This window comes from Macaca fascicularis, chromosome 13 (assembly GCF_037993035.2).
Source record: "Macaca fascicularis isolate 582-1 chromosome 13, T2T-MFA8v1.1".
NCBI classification, from domain to species: Eukaryota; Metazoa; Chordata; class Mammalia; order Primates; family Cercopithecidae; genus Macaca; species Macaca fascicularis.
The window spans coordinates 94854122-94880834 of record NC_088387.1 but is presented as its reverse complement, the minus strand read 5'-3'; the positions used below and the strand labels follow the sequence as shown (position 1 = coordinate 94880834).

The 26713-nt window shown below is 46.3% G+C and overlaps 1 protein-coding gene across 4 annotated transcripts in view; it reads right to left on the bottom strand.

Moving 5' to 3' along the window:
* GTF3C2 (general transcription factor IIIC subunit 2) overlaps positions 1-16442 on the bottom strand; it is a 29303-nt gene extending 12861 nt beyond the window's left edge. For 2 of the 4 annotated variants that reach the window (XM_005576287.5, XM_045369592.3), the window contains exons 1-4: positions 16417-16442; positions 4509-4779; positions 4025-4346; positions 3138-3423 (exon numbers count right to left, since the gene is read on the bottom strand). In XM_005576287.5, coding sequence (XP_005576344.2) covers positions 3138-3423; positions 4025-4346; positions 4509-4755 — 855 coding nt within the window. In that variant the 5' untranslated portion in view covers positions 4756-4779; positions 16417-16442. Of the gene's footprint in view, positions 1-3137; positions 3424-4024; positions 4347-4508; positions 4780-15761 lie in introns of all 4 variants that reach the window. The other 2 variants (XM_005576288.4, XM_015433865.3) reach the window with 2 other exon arrangements.
* Positions 16443-26713: the final 10271 nt, after the last annotated feature.

Genomic DNA, 26713 nt, shown 5'->3' with positions numbered 1-26713 from the left:
GTCCCAAAGCTTTGCCTACTATCTTTTTGTTTATTTGGTTGTTTTTTTTGTTTTTGTTTTTGAGACAGGGTCTCACTCTGTCGCCCAGGCTGGAGTGCAGTGGCGCAATCTTGGCTCACTGCAGCCCCAGCCTCTGCCTCCTGGGCTCAAGAAATCCTCTCACCTCTGCCTCCTGAGTAGCTGGGACTACAAGCACAGCGCACCACACCTGGCTAACATTTTTGTATTATTTTGTAGAGACAAGGTTTCTCCATGGCCCAGACTGATTTTGAACTCCTGGGCTCAAGTGATCCTTCCCCCTCAGCCTCCCAAAGTGCTGGAATTACAGGTGTGAGCCACCACACCTGGCCTTTTTAAAAATTTAGAGACAGGGTCTTGCTATGTTGCCCATGCCAGACATCAACTCCTGGGCTCAAAAACTCCTTCTGCCTCAGCCTCCTGAGTAGCTCAAAGTACAAATGCATACCACTGAACCCAGTTTGACTACCATCTTTATGCCTGATTATCAAGTTTACATCTCCGTAATGTAAACCTGACTCGGTCTCAACTTCTCTACAAGTTCTAGACAGTGTTGTGGCAAGTCATATTAGAGCATGAGGCAAATGGAAAAAAAATAATCAGTTAAAAAAAAAAATCAGTAAAGTTCCTGTCTTTATTTAAAATTTTGATATTTTGTTCATCATGGAACAAAATACCCATGATTTGTTGCATTGATTTGATTTTTTTAAATGTTGCATCAAAATAGCATTTATCTCTATTACTGAGGGTTTCTGTTGTCCCTTAAATGTTGCACATGAGGCAAGTAAGGCACTGGTCTCACAAATGCAACTGGTGATCAGACATCTCCAGCAGAATGGCCCATGGCCCATGGGCACCTCAAACTCAACATGTCAGAAAGTGAATTCTGCCAGGTGTGGTGGCTCGCACCTGTAATCCCAGCACTTTGGAAGGCCAAGGCGGGCAGATCACCTGAGGTCAAAAATTCAAGACCAGCCTGGCCAACATGGCAAAACCCCATCTCTACTAAAAATACAAGTTAGCTGAGTGTGGTGGCGCGTGCCTGTAATCCCAGCTACTTGGGAAGCTGAGGCAGGAGAATCGCTTGAACCCAGGAGGCGGAGGTTGCAGTGAGCTGAGATCGCTCCACTGCACTCCAGCCTGGGTAACAGAGCAAGACTCTGTTTCAAAAAAAAAAAAAAAAGGAAAAAAAAAGTGAATTCATCTTCTTCCCTCCCCACCTTTGCCCCTCCCACATCCTTCGCCCTTTCCATGTTCCCAGGATCAGTGCATGATGCCACCATTTAAGCTGGAAGCTGCTATTCAACTTCCTCCCTCCCTTCAATTCCTAAATACTGTTCTCTTACATATTCCATTCTGTGAGAGAACACAGAAACAAAAGAATTTAAAAAAAATTTTTTTTAATTATCTTACATATCTTTTTTTTTTTTTTAAAGACAGAGTCTGGCTGGAGTGCAATGACGTGATCTCAGCTCATCGCATCCTTTGCCTCCTGGGTTCAAGTGATTCTCCTGCCTCAGCCTCCCAAGTAGCTGGGACTACAGGTGCACGCCACCACACCCAGCTAATTATTTTTGTATTTCTAGTAGAGACAGAGTTTCACTGTGTTGGTCAAGCTGGTCTCAAACCCCTGGCCTCAAGTGATCCACCTGCCTTGGCCTCCCAAAGTGCTTGGATTACAGGTGTGAGCCACCACGCCTGGCCTTTTACATATCTCTTGAATCTGCCCCCTCTCTGCTCTTCTCTTCCTTCACTGCTTGATTTAGGACCTCAGTATCTCTTACCTGAATAATGGAAACTGTTTTTTTTTCTTTTCTTTTTTTTTTTTTGAGAAGGAGTTTCACACTGTTGCCCGGGCTGGAGTGCAATGGTGCAATCTCGGCTCACTGCAACCTCCACCTCCTGGGTTCAAGCAATTCTCCTGCCTTAGCCTCTTGAGTAGCTGGGATTACAGGCATGCATCACCACACCCAGCTAATTTATTTTTATTTTTAGTAGAAACGGGGTTTCACTACGTCGGCCAAGCTGGTCTTGAACTCTTGACCTTGTGATCTGCCTGTCTTGGCCTCCCAAAGTGCTGGGATTACAAGGCATGAGCCACCGTGCCTGGCAAAACTGTCCTCTTGTCAACTATAATTTGACCTATTTTCCTAACTGATGTTATTTTTCTACTTAAAAACATTCATTGTACAGAGTTTCTGTACAACTGAACTGTGCATATTTTTTTTTTCTGAGATGGAGTCTCGCTGTCTTACCCAGGTTGGAGTGCAGTAGTCGATCTCAGCTCACTGCAACCCTCTGCCTCCTGGGTTCAAGTGATTCTCCTTTCTCAGTCTCCCGAGTAGCGGGGACTACAGGTGCGCACCACCATGCCTGGCTAATTTTTGTATTTTTAGTAGAGACAGGGTTTCACTATATTGGTCAGGCTGGTTTCAAACTCCTGACCCCGGGTGATCCACCCACCTCGGCCTCCCAAAGTGCTGGGATTACAGGCATTAGCCACCGCGCCCGGAATGGTTAAAATGGCAAATTTTATGTTACATACATTTTACCACACACACACACACACACACACAAAAAACCTATAAACAAAAACAATCTTTGTTGGTTCCTATTGGTCTATGTCCTTTCATCTTCTCCAGTTTAATCTCGCCTACAACTTTACTCCAGGCCCTGTGCTCCAGCCATAACCAATTTCTGGGAAAACCATCCCCTCTGGCAAACTTCTACTTATCCTTCAAGAAGCAATTCAACCATCATTCCTCTGTGAGGCCTAAGCAGTTAATTGCCCTTCCTCTATATGCCTAAATCATTTTGTTCACTCCTGGGGTAGTGCTGATTGCACTGTGAACTTGTAAGGCAGGACACTGTCTTATTTATATTTGTGTTTCCTAACAGAGAATAGACACTCAATATATGAATGAATAATCTTGTTTACCGTACCCCTTCTTCTGCGCTCTCCCTAATATGCCAACTGTTTTTGAAATTGACCCTTTTTTCTTTAACCCATTTTGTCTATTAGAGTTACCAGGTCAAAGCTATCTTTCCTTTCTTAGTACCTTGCTGGTCCCCTAAAATCCTACTATGTCCCCATTCACTTTCTTGTCCATTGAGGTTACCCCTGAAGTAGATCCTCGTGGGGTGCTTCGGGGCACTGCAGGCTCAGGTTCAGACGAGCTCTCACTTGGGCCCTCACTTTCTTCCACATCTTCAGCCTCAACCTGGAGAAAAAAGTCTTCATCCCGTGGAGCACCATCCACCTCTTCTCCACCTGGACAGGCTGCTGGCTGCCGGATCTTCTTCGGTTTGCTGGGGCTGCTCACCTTGGGGCCCTCAGGACAGGACACAGGAGCAGGCAAGGCTGTTGAGAGCTCTTCAGCCAGTTCCTGAAGATACAGAAGTGCCCTGTGGGATAGGGCAGAGTCAGAGCCATTCTCACATATAACTGAGAACCCACGTTTCCAGACATGGTTATTTTTATCTCAATGGATCCTCCCAATAACCCCATGATTAACCAATTAACTCTATTAATTTCCCCTTCCCCCTTGGAAGATGAAAAACCAGAAATCTAAGTTATGTGACTTGGCCGAGATGATTCAGATAACAAATGTGGAATCTGAACCCAGGTCTTCTCACTCCGAGTTCAATGCATTTTTCATTCCACCACAGTCAAAGAACACAGAGGGCAAGAGAAAGAATGGAACAGCACATATATATTGACATATACTGGACAGTAAAACAGCAATAAAGAACTGGGTAGTTTGTGAAAAATGGCATTGGACATAAAGTACAGAAAGTAATTCTCAGATAAACCAAGTTAGCAATATGTACCATTAATAGTGCTGTGGTAAGAGCCTAATGGACTGCTGAAGTCCCTAGAATCCAGACACCACCCCTGCTTACCTAATACCTCATCACAGTCTTCTCATCCCTCCAACATCTGCCCCACCCTGATCCGGATCTTCACCCAACCCCCCTCTACCAAGCTGTGCCCCACAATCCTTACACTTGGGCAGCCCTTCGGCGGGGTCGTTCCCCAGAAGGGGTCTCAAAGTCCTCAGGGGGCCTCTTTGGAGATGGAGATTCTGGCCGTTCTAGGTCTTTTGACAACTTCAGCAGTAGCAGCTCTGCCTTGGACTTTCGACCTCGTTTCTTAGGCATGGGGGTGGACAGAGGGTTGGACTGATCTAAGAGACCAGGAACCAGAGGGGCTGATGGAGGATTAGGCTGTTGGGGCCTTTTGGGGCCTTTTCGTGTCCTACCACCTCTCTTCCGGCCAGGCTTTGAGGCCCTAGGCTTTGAAACCTTTGACATCTCTGAAGAAAGATCTGTAGAGAAGAATATGGGTCTGTGAGATGGGACCAGAACTCAAACCTCTTCGGAAAAGATTACCCTGTATCCAGGTTTGTAAGATCCTATGAGCTCAACCTGCTCTCTTTCATCTTAAGCTCGGCATGGGGAATAAAAAGATAAGAGGACAAGGTACATACCTTGCTGTTCCAGTCTGGAGAGGCTTTCCTGCTCTGAAGGGAGCCTCCTCTGATCAGGAGAATCCTCAAATCCAGGCAAAGGGGTAGGTAATGACATCTCTACGGAAGCCTCTGCACTGGTCATTTCTGAAGAGGTCTTGACATCAAGCTGATTTAGCACATCTTGTCCAGGAGAGTCTACCACAGTCATGTTCCCCACGGGGCCGGCCTCCCCCAGGGCAACATAGCCGACCCCGCAGGTATCCATCAGCACCCCCCAAAATGGCTGCCCCTGCATACAGAGACATACAAATGAGTAGAAGACAGAAACTATTTGTACTAGCTCAGATTTTTGTTTCCCCATCTTTTCTCCCCTCATTCTCACACCCATACCCAAGTTCTCTGATTATTCACTCATTCAACAATATTTACTAAGCACCTTCTATATGTTAGGCACTGTTCTGGAAACTGGTAAGGAGCCAGGTGCAGTGGCTCACACCTGCAATCCCAACACTTTGGGAAGCTGAGGCAGGAAGGCAGCTTGAGCTTAGGAGTTTGAGGCTAGCCTGGGCAACACAGCAAGACCCCTTCTCTAGCAAAAAAAAAAATTTTTTTTTAATTTAAAAATTAAAAACAAAAAAAGAAACTGGTGATATGACAATAAGCAAGACAGATAAGGTCCCTGCCCTCATGGAACTTACATTTTGGTGAAGCAGACAAACAAGTAAACAAAGTTTTCTTTTTCTTTTTTTTTTTTGACAGAGTTTCGCTCTTGTCACCCAGGCTGGAGTGTAATGGCGTGATCTTAGCTAACTGCAACCTCCACCTCCTGGGTTCAAGCAATTCTCCTGCCTCAGCCTCCCGAGTAGCTGGAATTACAGGCACGTGCCACCATGCCCAGCTAATTTTTGTATTTTAGTAGAGATGAGGTTTCACCATGTGGGCCAGGCTGGTCTCAAACTCCTGACCTCAGGTGATCCACCCACCTCAGCTTCCCAAAGTGCTGGGATTACAGGTGTGAGCCACCGTGCCTGGCCATAAAGCTTCCATTTATTAAATGCTAACTATGTGCCAAGCACTATACTAAATGCTATATATAATTATCTAATTTAAAGCTCATATATTTTCTTGTAAGGATGAAGCAGTGAATGCACAATTATTTAACCTCTGTCTCTGAAACCCAACGAAATGAAACATACACACAAACATACACACACCCCAAAAAAGGAGAGAGAGAAAAATTTGTTTATCATGAATCTAGGAAAGGGATACAACTTCCTTAGAATATCCTACAAAAAAGAGCTGCCAGATACTACAAAATTTAGACCAAAGTGAAGAGGCATACTTAATGTTAACATCTATTTTTGTAAGGATTAGTCAAGGAATAAGTTTATTTAAGAATAAAAGACCAGGCAGGATGGCTTATGCCTGCAATTCCAACACTTTGAGAGGCCAAGGAAGGACTGCTTGAGGCCAGGAGTTCAACACCAGTCTGGGCAACATAGGGAGAACTCATCTCTACAAAAAATTTTAAAAGTTAGCTGGGCATGGTGGTGCGCACCTGTAGTCCCAGCTACATGTAAGGCTGAAACAGGAGGATTGCTTGAGCCTAGGAGTTCGAGGTTACAGTGAGCTATGATGGTGTTATCATACTCCAGCCTAGGCAACCATAAGACCCCATCTCTAAGAATATTTAAAAATAATTTTCTGGCCAGGCACGATAGCTTATGCCTGTAATTCCAGCACTTTGGGAGGACAGGGCAGAAGGATGGCTTGAGTCCAGGAATTTAAGACTATCCTGGGCAACAGAGTGAGACCCCTTTGCTACAAAAAAAACATGGTGGTGCACACCTGTAGTCCCAGCTACTTGGGAGGTTGAAGTGGGAGAACCACTTGAGCCCAGGAGTTCAAGGCTGCAGTGAGCTGTAATCACATCACTGCACTACAGCCAGGGCAACAAAGCAACACCCTATCCCTATCTCAAGTAAATAAATAAATGAATTTATTTTTTAAAAAGAATGAGTTGGCCAGGCGCGGTGGCTCAAGCCTGTAATCCCAGCACTTTGGGAGGCCGAGGCGGGCGGATCACAAGGTCAGGAGATCGAGACCACAGTGAAACCCCGTCTCTACTAAAAATACAAAAAATTAGCCGGGCACGGTGGCGGGCGCCTGTAGTCCCAGCTACTCAGGAGGCTGAGACAGGAGAATGGCGGGAACCCGGGAGGCGGAGCTTGCAGTGAGCCGAGATCGCGCCACTGCACTCCAGCCTGGGCAACAGCGTGAGACTCCGTCTCAAAAAAAATAAATAAATAAAATAAAAATAAAAAGAATGAGTTGGCCGGGCACAGTGGCTCACACCTGTAATCCCAGCTGAGGCGGGCAGATCACCTGAGGTCAGGAGTTCGAGACCAGCCTGGCCAATATGGTGAAACCCCGTCTCCACTAAAAAGACAAAAATTACCCAGGCACGGTGGAAGGCGCTTGTAATCCCAGCTACTCAGGAGGCTGAGGCAAGAGAATCAACTGAACCCGTGGGGCGGACGTTGCAGTGAGCTGAGATCACGCCACTGTACTCCAGCCTGCGTGGAGTGAGACTCTGTCTTTAAAAAAAAGAATGAGCCAAAGAGTTATTTGGTGCCCTGCCATCAATATTTCACCTGGATGGGGGTGGTGGGTAGGCTATGAAATAATCAAGGAACACCCTATTACATTAAGAAAGCTTTTCTTTTTTTTATTTTTTTGAGACGGAGTTTCACTCTTGTTGTCCAGGCTGGAGTGCAGTGGTGTGATCTCGGCTCACTGCAACCTCTGCCTCCCAGGTTCAAGTGATTCTCCTGCCTTGGCCTCCCGAGTAGCTGGGACAACAGGTGCCCGCCACCACACCCAGCTAATTTTTTGTATTTTTAGTAGAGATGGGGTTTCACCATGTTGGCCAGGCTGGTCTTGACTCCTGACCTCAGGTGATATGCCCACCTTGGCCTCCCAAAGTGCTAGGATTACAGACTTGAGCCACCGTGAATGACCACTTTTCTTTTTTTTTTTGAGACAGGCTCTTGTTCTATCATTCAGGCTGCAGTGGTACAGTGGTGTGATCACAGCTCACTGCAGCCCTGTCCTCCAGGGCTCAAGCAATCTTTCTGCCTCAGCCTCCCAAGTAGCTAGGACTACAGGCATGTATCACCATGCCTGGCTAATTTTTAAAATTTTCGTAGAGATGAGGTCTCACTACGTTGCCCAGGATGGTATTGAATTCCTGGGCTCAAGCAATCTTTCCACCTGTCTCCCAAAATGTTGGGATTATAGATGTTAGCCATCGTGCCCATCCTGAAACTTTTTTTTTTTTTTTTTTTGAGACAGGGTCTCGTTCTGTAACCCAGGCTGGAGGGCAGTGGTGCAATCACAGCTCACTGCAGCCGGGACCTCCCAGGCTCAGGTGATCCTCCCACCTCAGTCAACTGAGTAGTTGGTACTACAGGCATGTACCACCATGTCTGAATAATTTTTGTATTTTTTGTAGAGACTAAGTTGCACCATGTTGCCCAGGCTGGAGTGCAATGGCGTGACTACATACTCGAAATCCTGGACTCAAGCAATTCTCTCCACTTCATCTCCCAAAATGCTGGGATTACTGGCATAAACCACTATGCCTTGCCTTTTTTACTTTTTAAAATTAATTTTTTTTTTTTTTCTGAGTCAGGATCTCGCTCTGTCACCCAGGCAGGTGTGGTGGTGTGATCATAGCTCACTGCAGCCACTAACTCCCGGGCTCAAACAATCCTCCCTTCCCAGCTTCCCAAGTAGCCGAGACTTCAAATGTGCAGCAATACGCCCAGATAAGTTTTTAATTTTTTTTTGTGCAGATTGGGTCTTGCTATTTTGCCCAGGCTTGTCTTGAGTTCCTAACCTCAAGAGATCCTCCCACCTTGGCTTCCCAAAGTGCTGTGATTACAGGCATAAGCCACCAAGCCTGGCCAAGAAACCTTTCCACATTGAAGAATTAACTAAAATTGTCACGAGTCTTCATTTTCTTCAAACCCCAAAAAATTAGCTGTATAACCATGGGCCAAAGTAAACTGAGATAAAACACTGACCACCAAACCCGAAACCTAAGCAACACAGAACTCTCCAAGGGTCCAGTTTTTGGCCAGAATAACCTGCCTGTCTGTGATACAGCGGGAGACACAGTTCAAATCCCAGGATGGGACACCCCCTCCCACCACAGATCTATATACGCCTTAAGGATAAAGGATAAACAGTTCATCAGTCTCAGTGGAAAAGTGTGCTAATACAAATTCCATAAGAAATATAAAATAAAAGCTTCCAACTGTCTCACATGAAGAAGCTACAGATTATAAACTATAACCATGGCCAACCTTCTGAGGCAGGTGCTGAGGACACAAGAAAACACATGTGCCAAAGATACATTATAACACTGTCAAGGTAAATAAAGGTCAGTGAAAATCCATCTATATTGTTCTTTTGATAAATAAGAAGCCCTGACAGAACTGCCCCATTCAAAATTAGTCACAAGCAAAAAGGACCTATGCATAGATTACTTAAAGAATAAAAAGGATAGAAAGATGAAGAGTACCCTTTTGAAGAAGTGATTCAGAAAACAGAAGCAAATTTCCAACAAAAATTCCTGCACTTTCAAAAACACCAAAGGGATTGTGAAATCCAAGAACTGGGGTTTGAACATCCCCTCCAAAACTCATGTTGAAATTTAATTGCCATTTGTAACAGTATTAAGAGGTGGGACCTTCAAGAGATGATTAGGCTACAAGGGCTCCACCCTGACCAGTCAGATCAGCATCATTATAAAAGGGTGAGTTTAGCGCAGGACTTAATCCCTGTAATCCCTGCACTTACGGAGTCGGAGGTGGGAGGATCCCTTGAGCCCAGGAGTTTTCGACCAGCCTGGGCAACATGGCAAAACTCTGTCTCTACAGAAAAATACCAAAACAGGGCCAGGTGCAGTGGCTCATGCCTGTAATGCCAGCACTTTAGGAGGCCGGGGCAGGCGAATCACGAGGTGAAGAGTTCAAGACCACTCTGGCCAACATGGTGAAATCCTCTCTATACTAAGCATACAAAAATCAGCTGGGTGTGGTGCTGCAGGCCTGTAATCCCAGCTACTTGGGAGGCTGAGGCAGGAGAATTGCTTGAACTCGGGAGGCAGAGGTTGCAGTGAGCCAAGATTGCGCCACTGCACTCCAGCCTGGGCAACAGAGCAAGACTCCATTTGGAAAAAAAAAAAAAAACTAGCTAGGCATGGTGGACAGCAGGGACCTGTAGTCCCAGCTACTCAGGAATTGGAGGTGGGAAGATCACCCGAGCCTGGGAGGTGGAGGTTGCAGTGAGCAGAGATCATAGTGAGCAGAGATCGCGCCCCTGCACTCTAGCCTGGGTAATAAAGCGAGACTCTGTCTCAAAAAACAAAAAACAAAAAAAATAAAAAACATGTATCATAACAATAAACACATACCATTTAAATTCATCCATTAAAAGAAACAATAGGGGCAGATCCAGGCTCATGCCTGTATTCCCAGCATGTTGGGAGGCCGAGGCAGGCAGATTGAGGCCAGGAATTTGAGACCAGCCTGGCCAACAAAGCGAAACTCCATCTCTACTAAAAATACAAAAATTAGCTGGACATGGTGGCACACGCCTGTGATCCCAGCTACTCAGGAGATTGAGGCATGAGAATCACTTGAGCCTGGGAGGTGGAGCTGAGATCACACCACTGCATCCCAGCCTGGGCAGACAGAGCAAGACGCTATCTCAAAAGTAAAAAGAATAAAGATTTGGTTTGAGGGCCGGGCGCGGTGGCTCCAGCCTGTAATCCCAGCACTTTGGGAGGCTGAGGCGGGCGGATCACAAGGTCAGGAGTCCCTGCACTCCAGCCTGGCCAACACTGTGAAACCCCGTCTCTACTAAAAATACAAAAATTAGCCAGGAGTGGTGGCGGACGCCTGTAGTCCCAGCTATTCGGGAGGCTGAGGCAGAAGAATCGCTTGAACCTGGGAGGCGGAGGTTGTAGTGAGCAGAGATCGGGCAACTGCACTCCAGCCTGGGGCAACAGAGAGAGACTCGGTCTCAAAAACAAAACAAAACAAAACAAGGTCTGCTTTGATTTTAATTTTGTATTTATTTTTTTTGAAATGGAGTCTTGCTCTTGTCACCTAGGCTGGAGTGCAGTGGCCTGATCTCAGCTCACTGCAACCTCTGCCTCCCAGGTTCAAGTGACTCTCCTGCTTTAGCCTCCCCAGTAGCTAGGATTACAGGCGGCTGCCACCGCACCCAGCTAATTTTTGTATTTTTAGTAGAGATGGGGTTTCACCATGTTGGCCAGGCTGGTCTCGAACGCCTGACCTCAAGTGATCTGCCCCTCGGCCTCCCAAAGTGCTGGGATTACAGGCGTGAGTCACTGTGCCCAGCCTGATTTGATTTTAAAAGACAAGTAACTATATGCTTTTCAAGAGATGCCTTTGTATTTTCAAAAAACAAAGATGAATTAAAATGTACAGGGCAAAATCTAAGCAAAAATAAAGGAGGAGTTCTGATGACAATAGCAAAGTCGAACTTAGGGGGAAAATACTAAATAGGAATAAAAGGAGTAGTAGTATTTTTGAGACGGAGCCTTGCTCTGTTGCCCAGGCTGGAGTGCAGTGGCGCGATCTTGGCTTACTGCAACCTCTGCCTCCTGGGTTCAAGCAACTCTCCTGCCTCAGCCTCCCGAGTAGCTGGGATTACAGGCATGTGCCACAATGCACCACTAACTTTTGTATTTTTTAGTAGAGACGGTGTCTGGCTGTGTTGGCCAGGTTGGTCTTGAACTCCCGACCTCAAATGATTTCCCCTGTCTCAGTCTCCCAAAAAGCTGGGATTACAGGCATGAGCCACTGTGCCCAGCCCAAAAGGGAGTAGTTTATAATGAATAAAACTTCAAATCATATAAAAGATACAAATGTCATGGACATTTAAACATCAAACAACAGCATCAAAAGATATAAAGCAAAATGTTCATGACATAGAACAACAATAACTTCTTTTAATCATTGACAAAGTCGATAAGAACAAAGATATAACTAAAATAAATATTCTCCCCTACATTGGTTCAGTTGCACAGAACAGAAACCTCTCCAATCAGTTCAAGCAGAAAGGAATTCACTACAGGGTATTAAACAGTTCATATCAGTGGTTCACAAAGTGTGGCCCCAGAAACAGCAGCATCAGTATCACCTGCAAATTTGTTAAAATGCAAATTTCTAGTCCTACCCCAGGCCTACCTAATCAGCAATTCTGGATGGGGCCAGCACTTTGTGTTTTAACAAGCCCGTCAGGGGATTCTGACGCACACTCAAGCTGAAAAACACTTGCATAAATGATCATGAGGAGCGCTGAGGGAAAAACAGTTGGTAAGAACAAGTGCTTATCAAACTGGGAAGTTGCTCTTATTTACAGCTGCTGGCTCAAGAATCATATGCTAGGCTGGGCGCAGTGGCTCATGCCTGTAATCCCAACACTTTGGGAGGCCAAGGTGGGAGGATCACTTGAGGCCAGGAGTTCGAGATCAGCCTGGGCAACACAGCAAGACTTTGTCTCTGCAAAAAAAAAAATTTTTTTTTTAATTAGCTGAGGCTGGGTGTGGTGGCTCATGCCTGTAATCCCAGCACTCTGCGAGGCTGAGGCGGGTGGATCACCTAAGGTCAGGAGTTCCAGACCAGCCTGGCCAAAAGTGGTGTAGCTCCAACACTACTTTCTTGAAACATTCACTTTTCTTGAGAAGCAATTCACAAGCAGTAAACTTCCAGAGTTTTACAAAATTTCCTCAGTTTTTTACAGTTGTCTCATTCACACCTATTTGGCAACTTTTCTGTTTGCAAACTCACCTCTTTTGTCTTTCTAAAGCATTCAATTTAGTTTTAGTTTGCTTCTTTTACTTTTTTAGAATTGTTTTCACAAAACTTTTACTTAATATAAAATACTATAAAGATAGCAGCAAAAGGCCAGGAGCGGTGGCTCACGCCTATAATCCCAGCACGTTGCGAGGCCGAGGCGGCCAGATTATGAGGTCAGGAGATGAGACCACGGTGAAATCCCATCTCTACTAAAAAATACAAAAAATTAGCCGGGCGCAGTGGCAGGCACCTGTTAAGTCCCAGCTACTCGGGAGGCTGAGGCAGGAGAATGGCATGAACCTGGGAGGGGGAGTTTGCAGTGAGCCGAGATCGTGCCACTGCACTCCAGCCTGGGTGACAGAGTGAGATTCCGTCTCAAAAAAAAAACAACACACACACAATTTAGCTGGGCGTGGCAGCACATCCCTGTAATCCCAGCTACTCAGGAGGCGGAGGCAGAATTGCTTGCAGGAGGTTGCAGTAGCCAAGATTGCACCACTGCACTCCAGCCTGGCAACAGAGCTAGATTCCACCTCAAAACAAAACAAAACAAAACAAAAAAGATAGCATCAACAAACATCTATGTTCAACTTAGTTTTTTGTTTTTGTTTTCATTTTTTTTTGAGACAGAGTCTCGCTCTGTCTCCCAGGCTGGAGCGCAGTGGCACGATCTCAGCTCACTGCAGCCTCCGCCTCCGGGGTTCAAGCGATTCTCTGCCTCAGCCTCTTGAGTAGCTGGGATTATAGGCATGTGCCACCATGCCCAGCTAATTTTTGTATTTCTAGTAGAGATGGGGTTTCACCATGTTGGCCAGGCTGTTCTCAAACTCCCAACCTCAGGTGATCCACCCACCTCCGCCTCCCAATCAAATTAGTTTTAATAGAAACAATAACTCTTTTATATTAAAATTTCTTTTCCCTGTCACCCAAGATGGAGCCCAGTGTTGTGATCAGGGCTCACTGCCACCTTGACCTCCTGGGCCCAAGTGATCCTCCCATCTCAGCCTCTCAGGCCACTGGGACCACATGCACACACCACCAGGTCTAGCTAAATTTTTGTGGTTTTTTTGTAGAGACAGGGTCTCAACTATCTTACTCAGATTGGTCTCAAACTCCTGGGCTCAAGTGATCTTCTCGCTTCAACTTTCAAAGTACTAGGATTACAGGTTTGAGTCACCATGCCCAGCCTATAACATATGTATAAAAACAAAGCAACTAACATTAAAAAAAAAAAAAAAAGGTGGGAGCCTGGACAACATAACAAAACTCTGTCTCTACCAAAAAAAAAAAAAATTTTAATTAGCTGGGTGTGGTGGCACAGGCCTGTAGCTCTAGCTACTCGAGAGGCTGAGGCCAGAGGATCGCTTGAGCCCAGAAGTTCAAGGTTACAGTGAGCTGTGATCATGCCACTCCACTCCAGCCTGGGTGACAGAGCAAGACCTTGTCTCAAAAAAAAAAAAAAGTGGAAATCAATATAATGACTCTTGGCAAGCATTCAACTCAACTAGTGGAAGCAGACTGACCAGGTCTACAGGAGAAAAACCTTCAAGCTTCAAGCATTTAGAGAGGAAACAGGGTATGTCAGTTAACGTAAGGAGCTAAATGGAAATCATTTAAGAGAGCTTCTATACACGTCTTAAGGATTTTCTAGGCCAAGTGCTGTGACTCAGGCCTGTAATCCCAGCACTTTGGGAGGCCAAGGCAGATGGATCACTTGAGGTCAGGACACTAGCCTGGCCAACATGGTGAAACCCCATCTCTACTAAAAATACAAAAATTAGCCAGGCGTGGTGGCAGGCTCCTGTAATCCCATCTACTCGGGAGGCTGAGACAGGAGAATCACTTGAACCCAGGAGGCAGAGGCAGAGGTTGCAGTGAGCTGAGATCACGCCACTGCACTCCAACCTGGGTGAGAAAAGGAAGATTCCGTTTTGTTTTGTTTTTTGTCTTTTTTTAAAAGATTTTCTACATCAGTATACATATATTTATCTCATTCTTCCTAACTGCTGTACAGCATTCCACAGACTTAGTTATTTAGACAATCTTCATTTAATGAACAATCGAGTTAAAATACTATTGCAAAAAATACTACAATAAACATCCTAGTACAAATCTCTTCATTAATTCATCAATAAGAGATTATTTTTCTCGAATAATCATCTGAACATGGAATTACTGTACTACACGGAATATGCATATTTTCAAAATTTGATACTACCAAACAGCTTACCAAAATTAAAACCATTTATGTATATTGGTACCCATTTTATCACACCTTTACTGTTTTTAATTTTCACCAATCTGATAGGTGAAAGAATTCTTCCCCACTCTATTTATTTACACTGATAATAATTGGTGTTAGCAACTTCTTTCTATATATTGGACACCCATATGTCTTTTATGAATTGCCTGTACATACAATTTGCCTGGCCGGGCACAGTGGCTCACGCCTGTAATCTCAGCATTTTGGGAGGCTGAGGCGGGCGGATCACGACGTCAGGAGTTCGAGACCAGCCTAACCAATATCGTGAAACCCCGTCTCTACTAAAAATACAAAATTAGCCAGGCGTGGTGGCACGCGCCTATAATCCCAGCTACTCAGGAGGCTGAGACAGGAGAATCGCTTGAACCCGGGAGGCGGAGGCTGCAGTGAACCGAGATCGTGCTACTGCGCTCCAGCCTGGGAGACAGAGCGAGACTCTGTCCCGGGAGGTGGAGGTTGTGGTGAGCCGAGATCACGCCACTGCACTCCAGCCTGGGCAACAAGAGCAAAACTCCGTCTCAAAAAAAAAAAAAAAAAAAAAAAAAATACACTTCTCATGGAAGGCAGCAACAGGATGTGTGATGGTACAAATTTTGGCTACACAGAAAAGGAATAGATGATCAGTAAATAATTCGTACTAGAGTTTCTAAAATCTTCCACTGCACCCCAATCTGTCTGGTTCCCTTGCTGCTCCACGATGCCAGCCTGACCTCCCCAGCCAAGAAAAAGTAATGACACAACACTGCACCTCCAGTATGAAATTACTTTAAACACACTGCTTGGCTTAATATATTGTTTCCTAAAGTGTTCCTAAGGTACAACTGGCGGTATGCAAGATGTTTTTAATGGTACGAAAACGAACATTTTAGTAACTAGTGCTTTTATTTCAACTTTCATAAACAATTATAAATAGCCCATGAAACTCACGGTTTCATTTATATTGCTTAGGTCGAGACTAACGCATTTAAACTTTTTAAGTAAGTCAATTTAAAGAGAACTATTCAGAAAACAACAGTACAGCTGATAAAAAGAGATTGCAAAAATTGTGACGATGACACGGGATTGACTTAAAATTGTGTATGCCTCTCGAACAAAGAGGTTTGTCCATACCCTATATATCCCTTCAACAAAGTGAGTTGCCTCCGGCGGAGTTGAAGTCGCCACCTCTGACTTCCCCAACAGACAGCCAACTTGCCACGGGACAAAAAAACTAGACAAGGAAACACAACTGGCCCTTGGCTACGCCAATGGCGTTGCAGCGCGCGGGGCACAACCTTCGGGGTTAAAGAGCCTCCTCGAGGAAGAGGTTGGAACACAGCTAAAACATATTGACCCACAACCACTCTAGGGACCATCACCTGCCCTTCTTCAGTCCTGGGCGTGAAGGCAGATTTCTCCACTAGCCTGTGCGGGAGAGGAGCCCTGGTATTTCTAAGACCAAGGACTACTGCAGGTTCGCCGAGTTCGAGGGACGCTATGTATGCCGCGCCTAGGCCCAGACACAGGCTTCCGCGTTACCGACACCGGGTGGGGGAGGAGGGCAAGACCCGAGGCTTGCAGAGATGGGGGGTGCACGGTGGCCACAGTAGGGAAGGTGCGGAGCATGATGGTGCTCTGTAGGAGCGCAGACGCTGAAAGGCGCGCTGCTGTGGCTGGGAGAAGAGTGGAGCCAGGAGTTTGTTCCCAATATCTCAGTGCTACGGCAAAAGAAGGGGGAGGAGTAATCGTGGGGCCCCCCACACACCCGCTGCGGCGGTACACTCACCCTCGCCAAAGTCCTTCCGGAAGTCTAAGTTCGAAGATGGCGCCGCCTGTCTGGTCGCGGTCTTATGACGAAATCTTGTTAGCTGCTCTTCACTGACGCCCCCACCCCAGTGCACTAGGTAAACACGTGTACTTGGTCGGGAGTCGGTGCCGGGCTAGTTTTCTCTTAGACTCTGTATTCCATAATGCAGCGCGGCCACAGTCACCGAGCCCTCCGGAGCCGGTCGAGTTCCAGGGCGTCTTCAGCGGCGCCAGGGACGCTGCACGGCCTCATGGGAGTTGCAGTGTCAAAAAGGGCAGATCGACGCCTGCGCGGCCAACGGGTTCCCACGCGGCCTCGACGGGAGCCGGGAGGAGGCGGACTCCCAGGCCGGGCTCGCGCTTTGGATCGCTGAACCCTGCCTTTCCGGCCAGACTGCCGCGCCTGTAGCCGGAAGAGCCAGCTAGACCTGAGAGTCTGTACCTGCAACCCGTGCGGCGTCCGAGCCCAAGACGGAGTCTGGGAGACAAAGAAGTCTAGCCGCGGGCCGCTGTAGCGAAGTCAAGGATGGGCCCGAGAGAGCTTGGAAAGAGGACAAGGAAGGGAAGGAGTAGGAATAGAAAAGCATGGCTTTGGCTGGGCATGGTGGCTCGTGCCTGTAATCCCAGCACTTTGGGAGGCCAACGCGGGGGAGGATCACTTGAGCCCAGGAACTCGAGACCAGCCTGGGCAACATAGACCCCGTTTTATTTTTATTTCTTCCTGAGACGGAGCCTTGCTCTGTCCCCAGGCTGGAGTGCAGTGACGCGATCTCCTCTCACTGCAAACTTCCCCTCCCGGGTTCAAGGAATTGTCCTGCCTCAGCCTCCCGAGTAGCTGGGATTACAGGCGCCTGCCACCACACCCGGATAATTTTTGTCTTTTTAGTAGAGAAGGGATTTCACTATGTTGGTCAGGCTGGTCTCGAACTCCTGACCTCGTGATACGCCTGCCTCAGTCTCCCAAAGTGCTGGGATTACAGGCGTGGCCACCGCGCCCGGCGAGACCCCGACTCTTTAAAAGAAAAAAAAAGAAAGCCGGGCGCGGTGGCTCACGCCTGTAATCCCAACGCTTTGGAAGGCCGAAGTGGGCAGATCACTTGAGATCAGGAGTTCGAGACCAGCCTGGCCAACTTGGTGAAACCCCTGTCTCTACTAAAAATACAAAATTAGCCGGGCATGGTCATGTGCCTGTAGTCAGGAGGCTGAAGCAGGAGAATCGCTTGAACCTGGGAGGTGAAAGTTGCAATGAGCCCAGATCACGCCATTGCGCCCTGGCCTGGGTGACAAGGCGAAACTTTATTTCAAAAAAGAAAATAAAAAAGAACAGTGTGGCCTGAGTGGGGCAGGCTGTACTATCTATGAGAGTGGGCCCTGGCCTTGGTCCCTGACTTTGGTCAGAGGGTTTGCCCCATTCCCTCAAAGGGAGGTGAGATTTGGTGGAGAAGGAACGAATGCAACAGGTTTCTGTGTTTTCCTGAGGCATGTAAAGCCATATAAATGTCACAGGTCTCTTTTGCTGTTACCAAGATACGAAAAAGAAAAAAATAAATTTCACAAGTCTCCCCATACCTGGAGGAGAGAGTGCAGGATGTATAAATATGGAGAACGAAGGGGTGGAGTAAACAAACCTTTCTCTGCCCGGGTAATCTCACTCATTAAATTCCCTTGGTTGGACAAAATATATAAGAAAACTATTGGAGGAGAGAGCTAAGACCTAAAAGAGGGAGGAAGAGGACACCCAGTCCCATGAGTCTTCCTCTTTCTTTGTCTCAGCTAGCAATGCTTGTGTGATGGACAGCTCTCAGTTTCAAGCATTTACTTCTGTACTGAACAAATCTGTCTCTTCATTCCTGCTGCTTCAGATTAGGCTGTCTTTGACTTAAACTATTGCAAGATTGTTTTTTTTTTCTTTTTTGAGTCGGAGACTTGCTTTGTCTCCCAGGCTGGAGTGCAGTGGCATGATCTCGGCTCACTGCAACCTCTGTCTCCTGGATTCAAGCAATTCTTCTGCCTCAGCCTCTGGAGTAGCTGGGATTACAGGCATATGCCACCACACTCGGCTAATTTTTGTATTTTTAGTAGAAATGGTGTTTCACCATATTGGCCAGGCTAGTCTCGAACTCCTGATCTCAAGTGATCCGTCTGCCTCGGCCTCCCAAAGTGGGATTATAGGCATGGGCCACCACGTGAGCCACCATGCCCGGCTGCCAGTCTCTTAAAATAAATAATTCTATTTATTCTGGAATAAGGCATTCACATGGCTCAAAATACAAAAGATACCAAGGGTATTTGTAAAGTGAAGACTCCCTTCCACCTCTATCTCCAGCCACCCAGGCAATTAATAAGTCTCTTGTTTTCAGTCCAAGAAATTTTATGTATTTATACCCAAATGTAAATACAGTTGTCTCTCAGTATGCATTTGTTGAGATTTTCTCCTGGACTGGCGGATACTAGTATCTGTGGATGCTTAAGTCCTTTATATAAAATGGCATAGTATGGCCAGGCACAGTGGCTCACACCTATAATCGATTTTCTCCTGGACTGGCAGATACTAGAATCTGTGGTTGCTCAAGTCCTTTATATAAAATGGCATAGTATGGCCAGGCACGGTGGCTCACACCTATAATCCCAGCACTTTGGGAGGCTGAGGTGGGTGGATCACTTCAGGTCAGGAGTTCAAGACCAGCCTGACCAATGTGGCATAGTATTTGCAAATTGTTGAACTCATCTCTAGATTTCTTTTCTTTTCTTTTTTTTGAGACAGAGTTTTGCTCTTGTACCCCAGGCTGAAGTGTAATGGCGCGATCTGAGCTCACCGCAACCTCTGCCTCCTGAATTGCTGAGGAGCAATTCAGCAATTCTCCTGTTATAAACAACGGTCCCTTGCACTCCAGCCTGAGCGACAGAGCAAGACTCTTTCAAAAAAATTTAAAAATTAGCCAAATGTGGTGGCTCACACCTGTAGTCTCAGCTACTTGGGAGGCTGAGGCAGGGAGATTGTTTGCACCTGGGTTCAAGCAATTGAACTGCCTCAGCCTCCTGAGTAGCTGGGATTACAGGCATGCGCCACCACACCCGGCTAATTTTTGTATTTTCAGTAGAGATGGGTTTTTGCCACGTTGGCCAGGGTGGTCTCGAACTCCTGACATCAGGTGATCCACCTGCCTCAGCCTCTGGAGGTGTTAGGATTACAGGCGTGAGCCACCTTGCCCAGCCATAGATTTCTTATAATACCTAATACAATGTAAATGCTATGTAAATAGCATTGTGTTGTGTTGTTTAGGGAATAATGAGGAGAAAGTCTATACATGTTCAGTAAAAATGAAATTTTTTTCCTGAATATTTTCAATTTGTGGTTGGTTAAATCCAGATACAGAACCCACAGATTCAGAGGGGCAAATGTATGTATATATCTTTCCCTCTTTTTAATTCAAACAGCAACTACATACACTGTCTTCTACCTTCTTTTAACTAAGTGTACCTTGGAGGTTGTTCCATTTCTTTTACTTTTTTTTTTTTTTTTTGAACTAGATGGAGTCTTGCTCTATCACCCATGCTGGAATGCAGTGGAGTACAACTCACTGCAGCCTCCACCTCCTGTGCTCAAACGATCTCCCTGCCTCAGCCTCCACCTCCTGGGCACAAACAATCTCCCTGCCTCAGCCTCCACCTCCTGGGCGCAAACAGTGTCCCTGCCTCAGCCTCCCAAGTAGCTGAGACTACAGGTGTGAGCCACCACACTTGGCTAATTTTTTAATTTTTTTTTTTTTTTTTTGAAAGAGTCTTGCTCTGTCGCCCAGGCTGGAGTGCAGTGGTGCAATCTCAGCTCACTGCAACCTCTGCCTCCCGTTCAAGCGATTCTCCTGCCTCAGCCTCCTGAGTAGCTGGGATTACAGACACACGCCACCACGTCTGGCTAATTTTTGTATTTTTAGTAGAGACAGGTTTCACCATGTTGGTCAGGCTCGTCTCGAACTCCTGACCTCGTCATCTGTCCACCTTGGCCTCCGAAAGCACTGGAATTACATGCATGAACCACTGCGCCCAGCCTAATTTTTAAATTTTTTCTTGAGATGTGGTCTCGTTATGTTGACCAGGCTAGTCTTGAACACCTGGCCTGAAGTGATCCTCTTGCCTCAGCCTCCCATAGTGCTGGTATCACAGGTGTAAGTCACTGAGTTTGGCCATTATTCCATTTCTGTACACAAAAACCTTTCTCATTCTGTGCTATAACTGGTTAGCATTTAATTGGATGGATGTGGTATAGCTAGTGCCTTGTTGATATTGATGCATATTTATGTGGTTTTGCTATTATAAACAACGGTCCCTTGCTATTATAAACCACACTGCTATAAGTAACCTTGCATCTAAATTACTTCAAACGTGTAACTATATGGGTAGGATAATTCCTAGAAGTGGAATTGTGAACCAAAGTTTTAGATGCATTTGTAATTTTGATTTACAACCAATCTTTTCACTGATCTACTTCTCTGCCTTTAATTTCTACTAGGTTATGTATGTATTTGTTTATTTATTTATTTTGAGACAGGGTCTTGCTCTGTCACCCGGGCTGGAGTGCAGTGGTGGGATCACCGCTCCCTGCAGCCTCAACCTCCCACCTCAGCCTCCTGAAGAGTTGGGGTGTGCAGCAGGTGTATACCACCACATCCAGCTTTTTTTGTTGTTGTTTAACAGAGATGAGGTCTCGCTATATTGTCCAGGCAGGTCTTACACTACTGAGTGCAAGCGATCCTCCTGCCTATGTCTCCCAAAGTGCTGGGATTACAGGTGTGAGTTGCCATGCCTGGCCTGGTTATCTTTCTAAAGCATAAGGCAACCCTGTTGATTCTCTGCTTAATTTTGATGATTAAGTAGTATGTTCAATATATAGAAATCCATGTATTCATAATGATCTTTAAAAAAAAGTAAAAGCCGCCGGGCGCGGTGGCTCACGCCTGTAATCCCAGCACTTTGGGAGGCCGAGGCGGGCGGATCACAAGGTCAGGAGATCGAGACCACGGTGAAACCCCGTCTCTACTAAAAATACAAAAAATTAGCCGGGCACGGTTGTGGGCGCCTGTAGTCCCAGCTACTCGGGAGGCTGAGGCAGGAGAATGGCGTGAACCCGGGAGGCGGAGCTTGCAGTGAGGCGAGATCGCGCCACTGCACTCCAGCCTGGGCTGGGCGACAGAGCGAGACTCCCTCTCAAAAAAAAAAAAGTAAAAGCCAAAATATCAGCTACTCATCCCATACCATTGAAAGTAGTGACCGATTCCTGAAAATTGGCAAAAAAGAAAAAAAAAAGAAAAATGGGGAAAGAATAAGGTATTTATCTTGCCTTTCTAGTATAAACTGTAGTTCAGCCGGGCGCGGTGGCTCAAGCCTGTAATCCCAGCACTTTGGGAGGCTGAGACGGGCGGATCACGAGGTCAGGAGATCGAGACCATCCTGGCTAACACGGTGAAACCCCATCTCTACTAAAAAAAATACAAAAAAACTAGCTGGGCGAGGTGGCGGGCGCCTGTAGTCCCAGCTACTCGGGAGGCTGAGGCAGGAAAATGGTGTGAACCCAGGAGGCAGAGCTTGCGGTGAGCCGAGATCGCGCCACTGCACTCCAGCCTGGGCGACAGAGCAAGACTCCGTCTCAAAAAAAAAAAATAAAATAAAATAAATAAATAAATAAATAAAAATAAACTGTAGTTCAAAATAACTGATGAGAGGAAGGTTTTGTTTGTTTTTTGAGACTGAGTCTCACTCTGTCGCCCAGGCTTGGTGCGATCTTGGCTCACTGCAACCTCTGCCTCCCAGGTTCAAGCAATTCTTGTGCCTCAGCCTCCTGAGTAGCTGGGATTACAGGCACCCGCCACCACTCCCAGCTAATTTTTGTATTTTTTTTTAGTAGAGACGGGGTTTTACCATGTTGGCGAAGCTAGTCTCGAACTCCTGACCTCAGGTGTTCTGCACACCTAAGCCTCCCAACCTGCTGGGATTACAGGCATGAGCCACTGCTCAGCCCAGGAGTTGTTGTTTTTTTTTTTTTTTTAATAGATTAACAGCTAGTAAATGTGAAAAGAATGATAGAAAAATCACCATTTTGCATGTCCCAATGAAATAATCCAGGCAACAATCACCAGTGGATGAAACCCCTAAAGAGCTTTTAGGAAACTTTGAATATGCCTGGACCCACTCATCACTGAAAATGAAACCACCAGTCATTGTTTGCCTCCTGATGTGAAGCAATATAAAGCACACAGAACCATTTATTAAACATTGTTGCCCAAAAAGTTGAATAGGAATACAGAATTTAGGGGCCAGGCGCAGTGGCTCATGCCTGTAATCCCAGCACTTTGGGAGGCCAAGGTGGGTGGATAATCTGAGGTCAGGAGTTCAAGACCAGCCTGGCCAATGTGGCGAAACCCCGTCTCTACTAAAAATACAGAAGAAAATTAGCCAGGTGTGGTGATGCACACCTGTAGTCCCAGCTACTTGGGAGGCTGAAGCAGGAGAATCGCTTGAACCCAGGAGGCGGAGGTTGCACTAAGCCGAAATCACGCCATTGCACTCCAGCCTGGGCAACAGAGCAAGCCTCCGTCTCAAATAAAAAAAAGAAAAAAATACAGGACATAGGGAACGAGTTAAATGACAACATAAGAAAGCAAACAGTCAAATCTAGAATGCAGAACCTTTCCTATGACAACATGGCTTCTACAAGCCAATGTCAATGTGAAAAGGGGAGAGGAGACTGCTTTTTAAGAGATGTCACCAAATGTAATGTGTGGATTTGTTTGGATCTTGAGTCAAACTGTAAGTCATTTTTCAGCCAAGGAAATTTGATTATGGATTCAATACTCAGAAAGTGTAATTTAATAAGTGATATTATGATAAATTTCCATATTTTCTCTTTTTTTTTTTTTCTGAGACGGAGTCTCGCTCTGTTGCCCAGGCTGGAGTGCAGTGGTGCGATCTCGGCTCACTGCAAGCTCCACCTCCCGGGTTCACACCATTCTCCTGCCTCAGCCTCCCAAGTAGCTGGGACTACAGGCGCCCACCACCACGCCTGGCTAATTTTTTGTATGTTGTTTAGTAGAGATGGGGTTTCACCGTGTTAGCCAGGATGGTCTCAATCTCCTGACCTCGTGATCCGCCCGCCTTGGTCTCCCAAAGTGCTGGGATTACAGGCGTGAGCCACTGCACCCGGCCAATTTCCATATTTCTTAAGAGACATTGAAGTTATAGGAGTGAAATGATATAATGCTTGGATTTGATCTAAAGTAACTTAATCAAGAAAAAACAACACGGTGGCTCACGCCTGTAATCCCAGCACTTTGCGAGGCTGAGGCGGGCGAATCACCTGAGGTCGGGAGTTCAAGACCAGCCTGACCAACATGGAGAAACCCAGTCTCTACTAAAAATATGAAATTAGCCGGGTATGGTGGCACATGCCTGTAATCCTAGCTACTTGAAAGGCTGAGGCAGGAGAATCGCTTGAACCTGGGAGGCGGAGATTGAAGTGAGCTGAGATCCCACCATTGCACTCCAGCCTGGGCAACAAGAGTGAAACTCTGTCTCAAAAAAAAAAAAAAAAAAAAAAAAGGATAAACAACAAAAAGAATGTGAATGTGGCAAATTTGGTAACTGTTGCATCTGGTCATGGAGAGTCTTTGTATAGTTCTACTTTTACGCTGCTGAAAAATTTTTGATAAAACCAACAAAGCACATGTATACCTACATAACAAACCTGCCCATTGTGCACATGCACCCTAGAACTTAGAGTATTAAAAAACAAAAAATCTGATAAAAAAAGTTGGGTGCCGGGCGTGGTGGCTCACGCCTGTAATCCCAGCACTTTGGGAGGCTGAGGTGGGCGGATCACGAGGTCAGGAGATCAGGACCATCCTGGCTAACACGGTGACACCTCATCTCTACTAAAAATACAAAAAATTAGCCAGGCGTGGTGGCAGGCACCTGTAGTCCCAGCTACTCGGGAGGCTGAGGTAGGAGAATGGCGTGAACCTGGGAGGCAGAGCTTGCAGTGAGCTGAGATCACGCCACTGCACTCCAGCCTGGGTGACAGAGCGAGACTCTGTCTCAAAAAAAAAACAAAAAACAAAACAAACAAAAAAACGGTTGGGTGCAATGGCTCACGCCTGTAATCCCAGCACTTTGGGAGGCCAAGGCGGGTGGATTGCTTGAGGTCAGGAGTTCAAGACCAGCCTGACCAACGTGGTGAAACTCCATCTCTACTAAAAATACAAAAATTAGCTGGGTGTGGTGGTGGGCACCTGTGATCCCGGCTATTTGGGAGGCTAAGGCAGGAGAATCGTTTGAACGCAGGAGGCGGAGATTGCAGTGAACCGAGATAGTGCCATTGCACTCCAGCCTGGGAGATGAGTGACTCTGTCTCAAAAAAAAAAAAAATCAATAACACACATATATACTCAATAGATAACTCTCCATTTTAAGCTAACCAGTGGTTGGACTCACAGTCTGGCCCCAACTTACTTTTGCAGTTTGATCACTCAACAGTAAGCCTCAGTTCTAGCCTCACCTTTCTATGTGACACTTTTACATTGGCCACTCACTTTAAGGCCTATTCTTTGTGTTCAAGCTGTTTCTTCTTCTTCTTTTTTTTCTTCCCCAACTGGGCAATTACTTATCTTTCAAGGACTAGGTTAGATGTGACTTGTGAAGTTTTCACCAATCTTTTGTTCATACTACTACTGGGTTACCTCATACTGTAGATATTATCTTCGTATACCATGGTAAGTACTCCTTAGGGTAATATAGCACAAAAGTTAAGCGCACAATCTCTAGATCCAGACTGCCTGAGGTCACATCCTCGTTTAGCTACTGACTAGCTCTGTTACCTAGGGCAAGTAACTTAAATCTGTCTGCCTTGGGTAAGTAACTTAACCTTTCTGTGCCTGAGCTGTGTTGCCTTGGGCAAGCAACTTCACCTTTGATGCTTCCATTATCTCATCTGTAAAATTGCATTTACTTCTTAGAGTTGTATTATTATTTTTATTTTTAGAGATGGAGCGTCGCTTTGTTGCCCAGGCTAGAGTGCAATGGTGCGATCTCGGCTCACTGCAATCTCCATCTCCTGGGTTCAAGAGATTCTCCTGCCTCAGCCTCTGGAGTAGCTGGGATTACAGGCATGTGCCACCACACCCAGGTAATTTTTGTATTTATAGTAGAGACATCAGAGTTTCATTGTGTTGGCCAGGCTGTCTCGAACTTCTGACCTTAGGTGATCTGCCTGCCTCGGCCTCCCAAAGTGCTGGGATTACAGGCATGAGCCACCGCACCCAGCCTTCATAGAGTTGCGTTAATCTTCCTAAAGGGGTAGGAATGGGTTCAGAACAGTTTCTGACACACAGTAAGTATTCAACCAATGCTAATTTATAAGGTTAGGACTCTTTTTTTTTTTTTTTTTTTTTTGAGACGGAGTCTTGCTGTGTCACCCAGGCTGGAGTGCAATGGCCAGATCTCGGCTCACTGCAAGCTCCGCCTCCCGGGTTCACGCCATTCTCCTGCCTCAGCCTCCTGAGTAGCTGGGACTACAGGCGCCCGCCACCTCGCCCGGCTAGTTTTTTTTTTTTGTATTTTTTAGTAGAGACGGGGTTTCACCGTGTTAGCCAGGATGGTCTCGATCTCCTGACCTCGTGATCCGCCCGTCTCGGCCTCCCAAAGTGCTGGGATTACAGGCTTGAGCCACCGCGCCCGGCCAGGACTCTTTTGAGACAGGGTCTCACTCTGTCACCCAGGCTGGAGTTCAGTGGTACGATCATGGCTTACTGCAGCCTCTACCTCTTGGGCTCAAGCAATCCTCCTGCTTCAGCCTCCTGAGTAGCTGGGACAACAGATGAGCACAACCATGCCCAGCTAATTTTTATTTTTTGCAGAGACAGGATTGCTATGTTGCCCAGGCTGGTCTCAAACCTCTGGGTTCAAACAATCCCCCTGCCTTAGCCTCCCAAAATGCTGAGATTACAGGAATGAGTCACTGCACCCAGCCCAGGACTATTTGTTCTCATATTCCTCCTCATACCTAGTTTACTATCTGGCATGTAGATGCTCAGTGAATGATTGATTTGGGTAGTTTTGGTTCTTTATACGGACCTTCAGGTTAGCCCCAATGCACTGGCATGGAGCTAGTTACCTGAGCAGGTCTTCACAAAGGTCTGAGGTTAGTAGCAGGTGATAAAAGGGGTTGTGGAGTCTGGACTCCTAACTTAAGAGGTGGAGATGCTAAAAGAGAAACAAAGGCAGCAGAG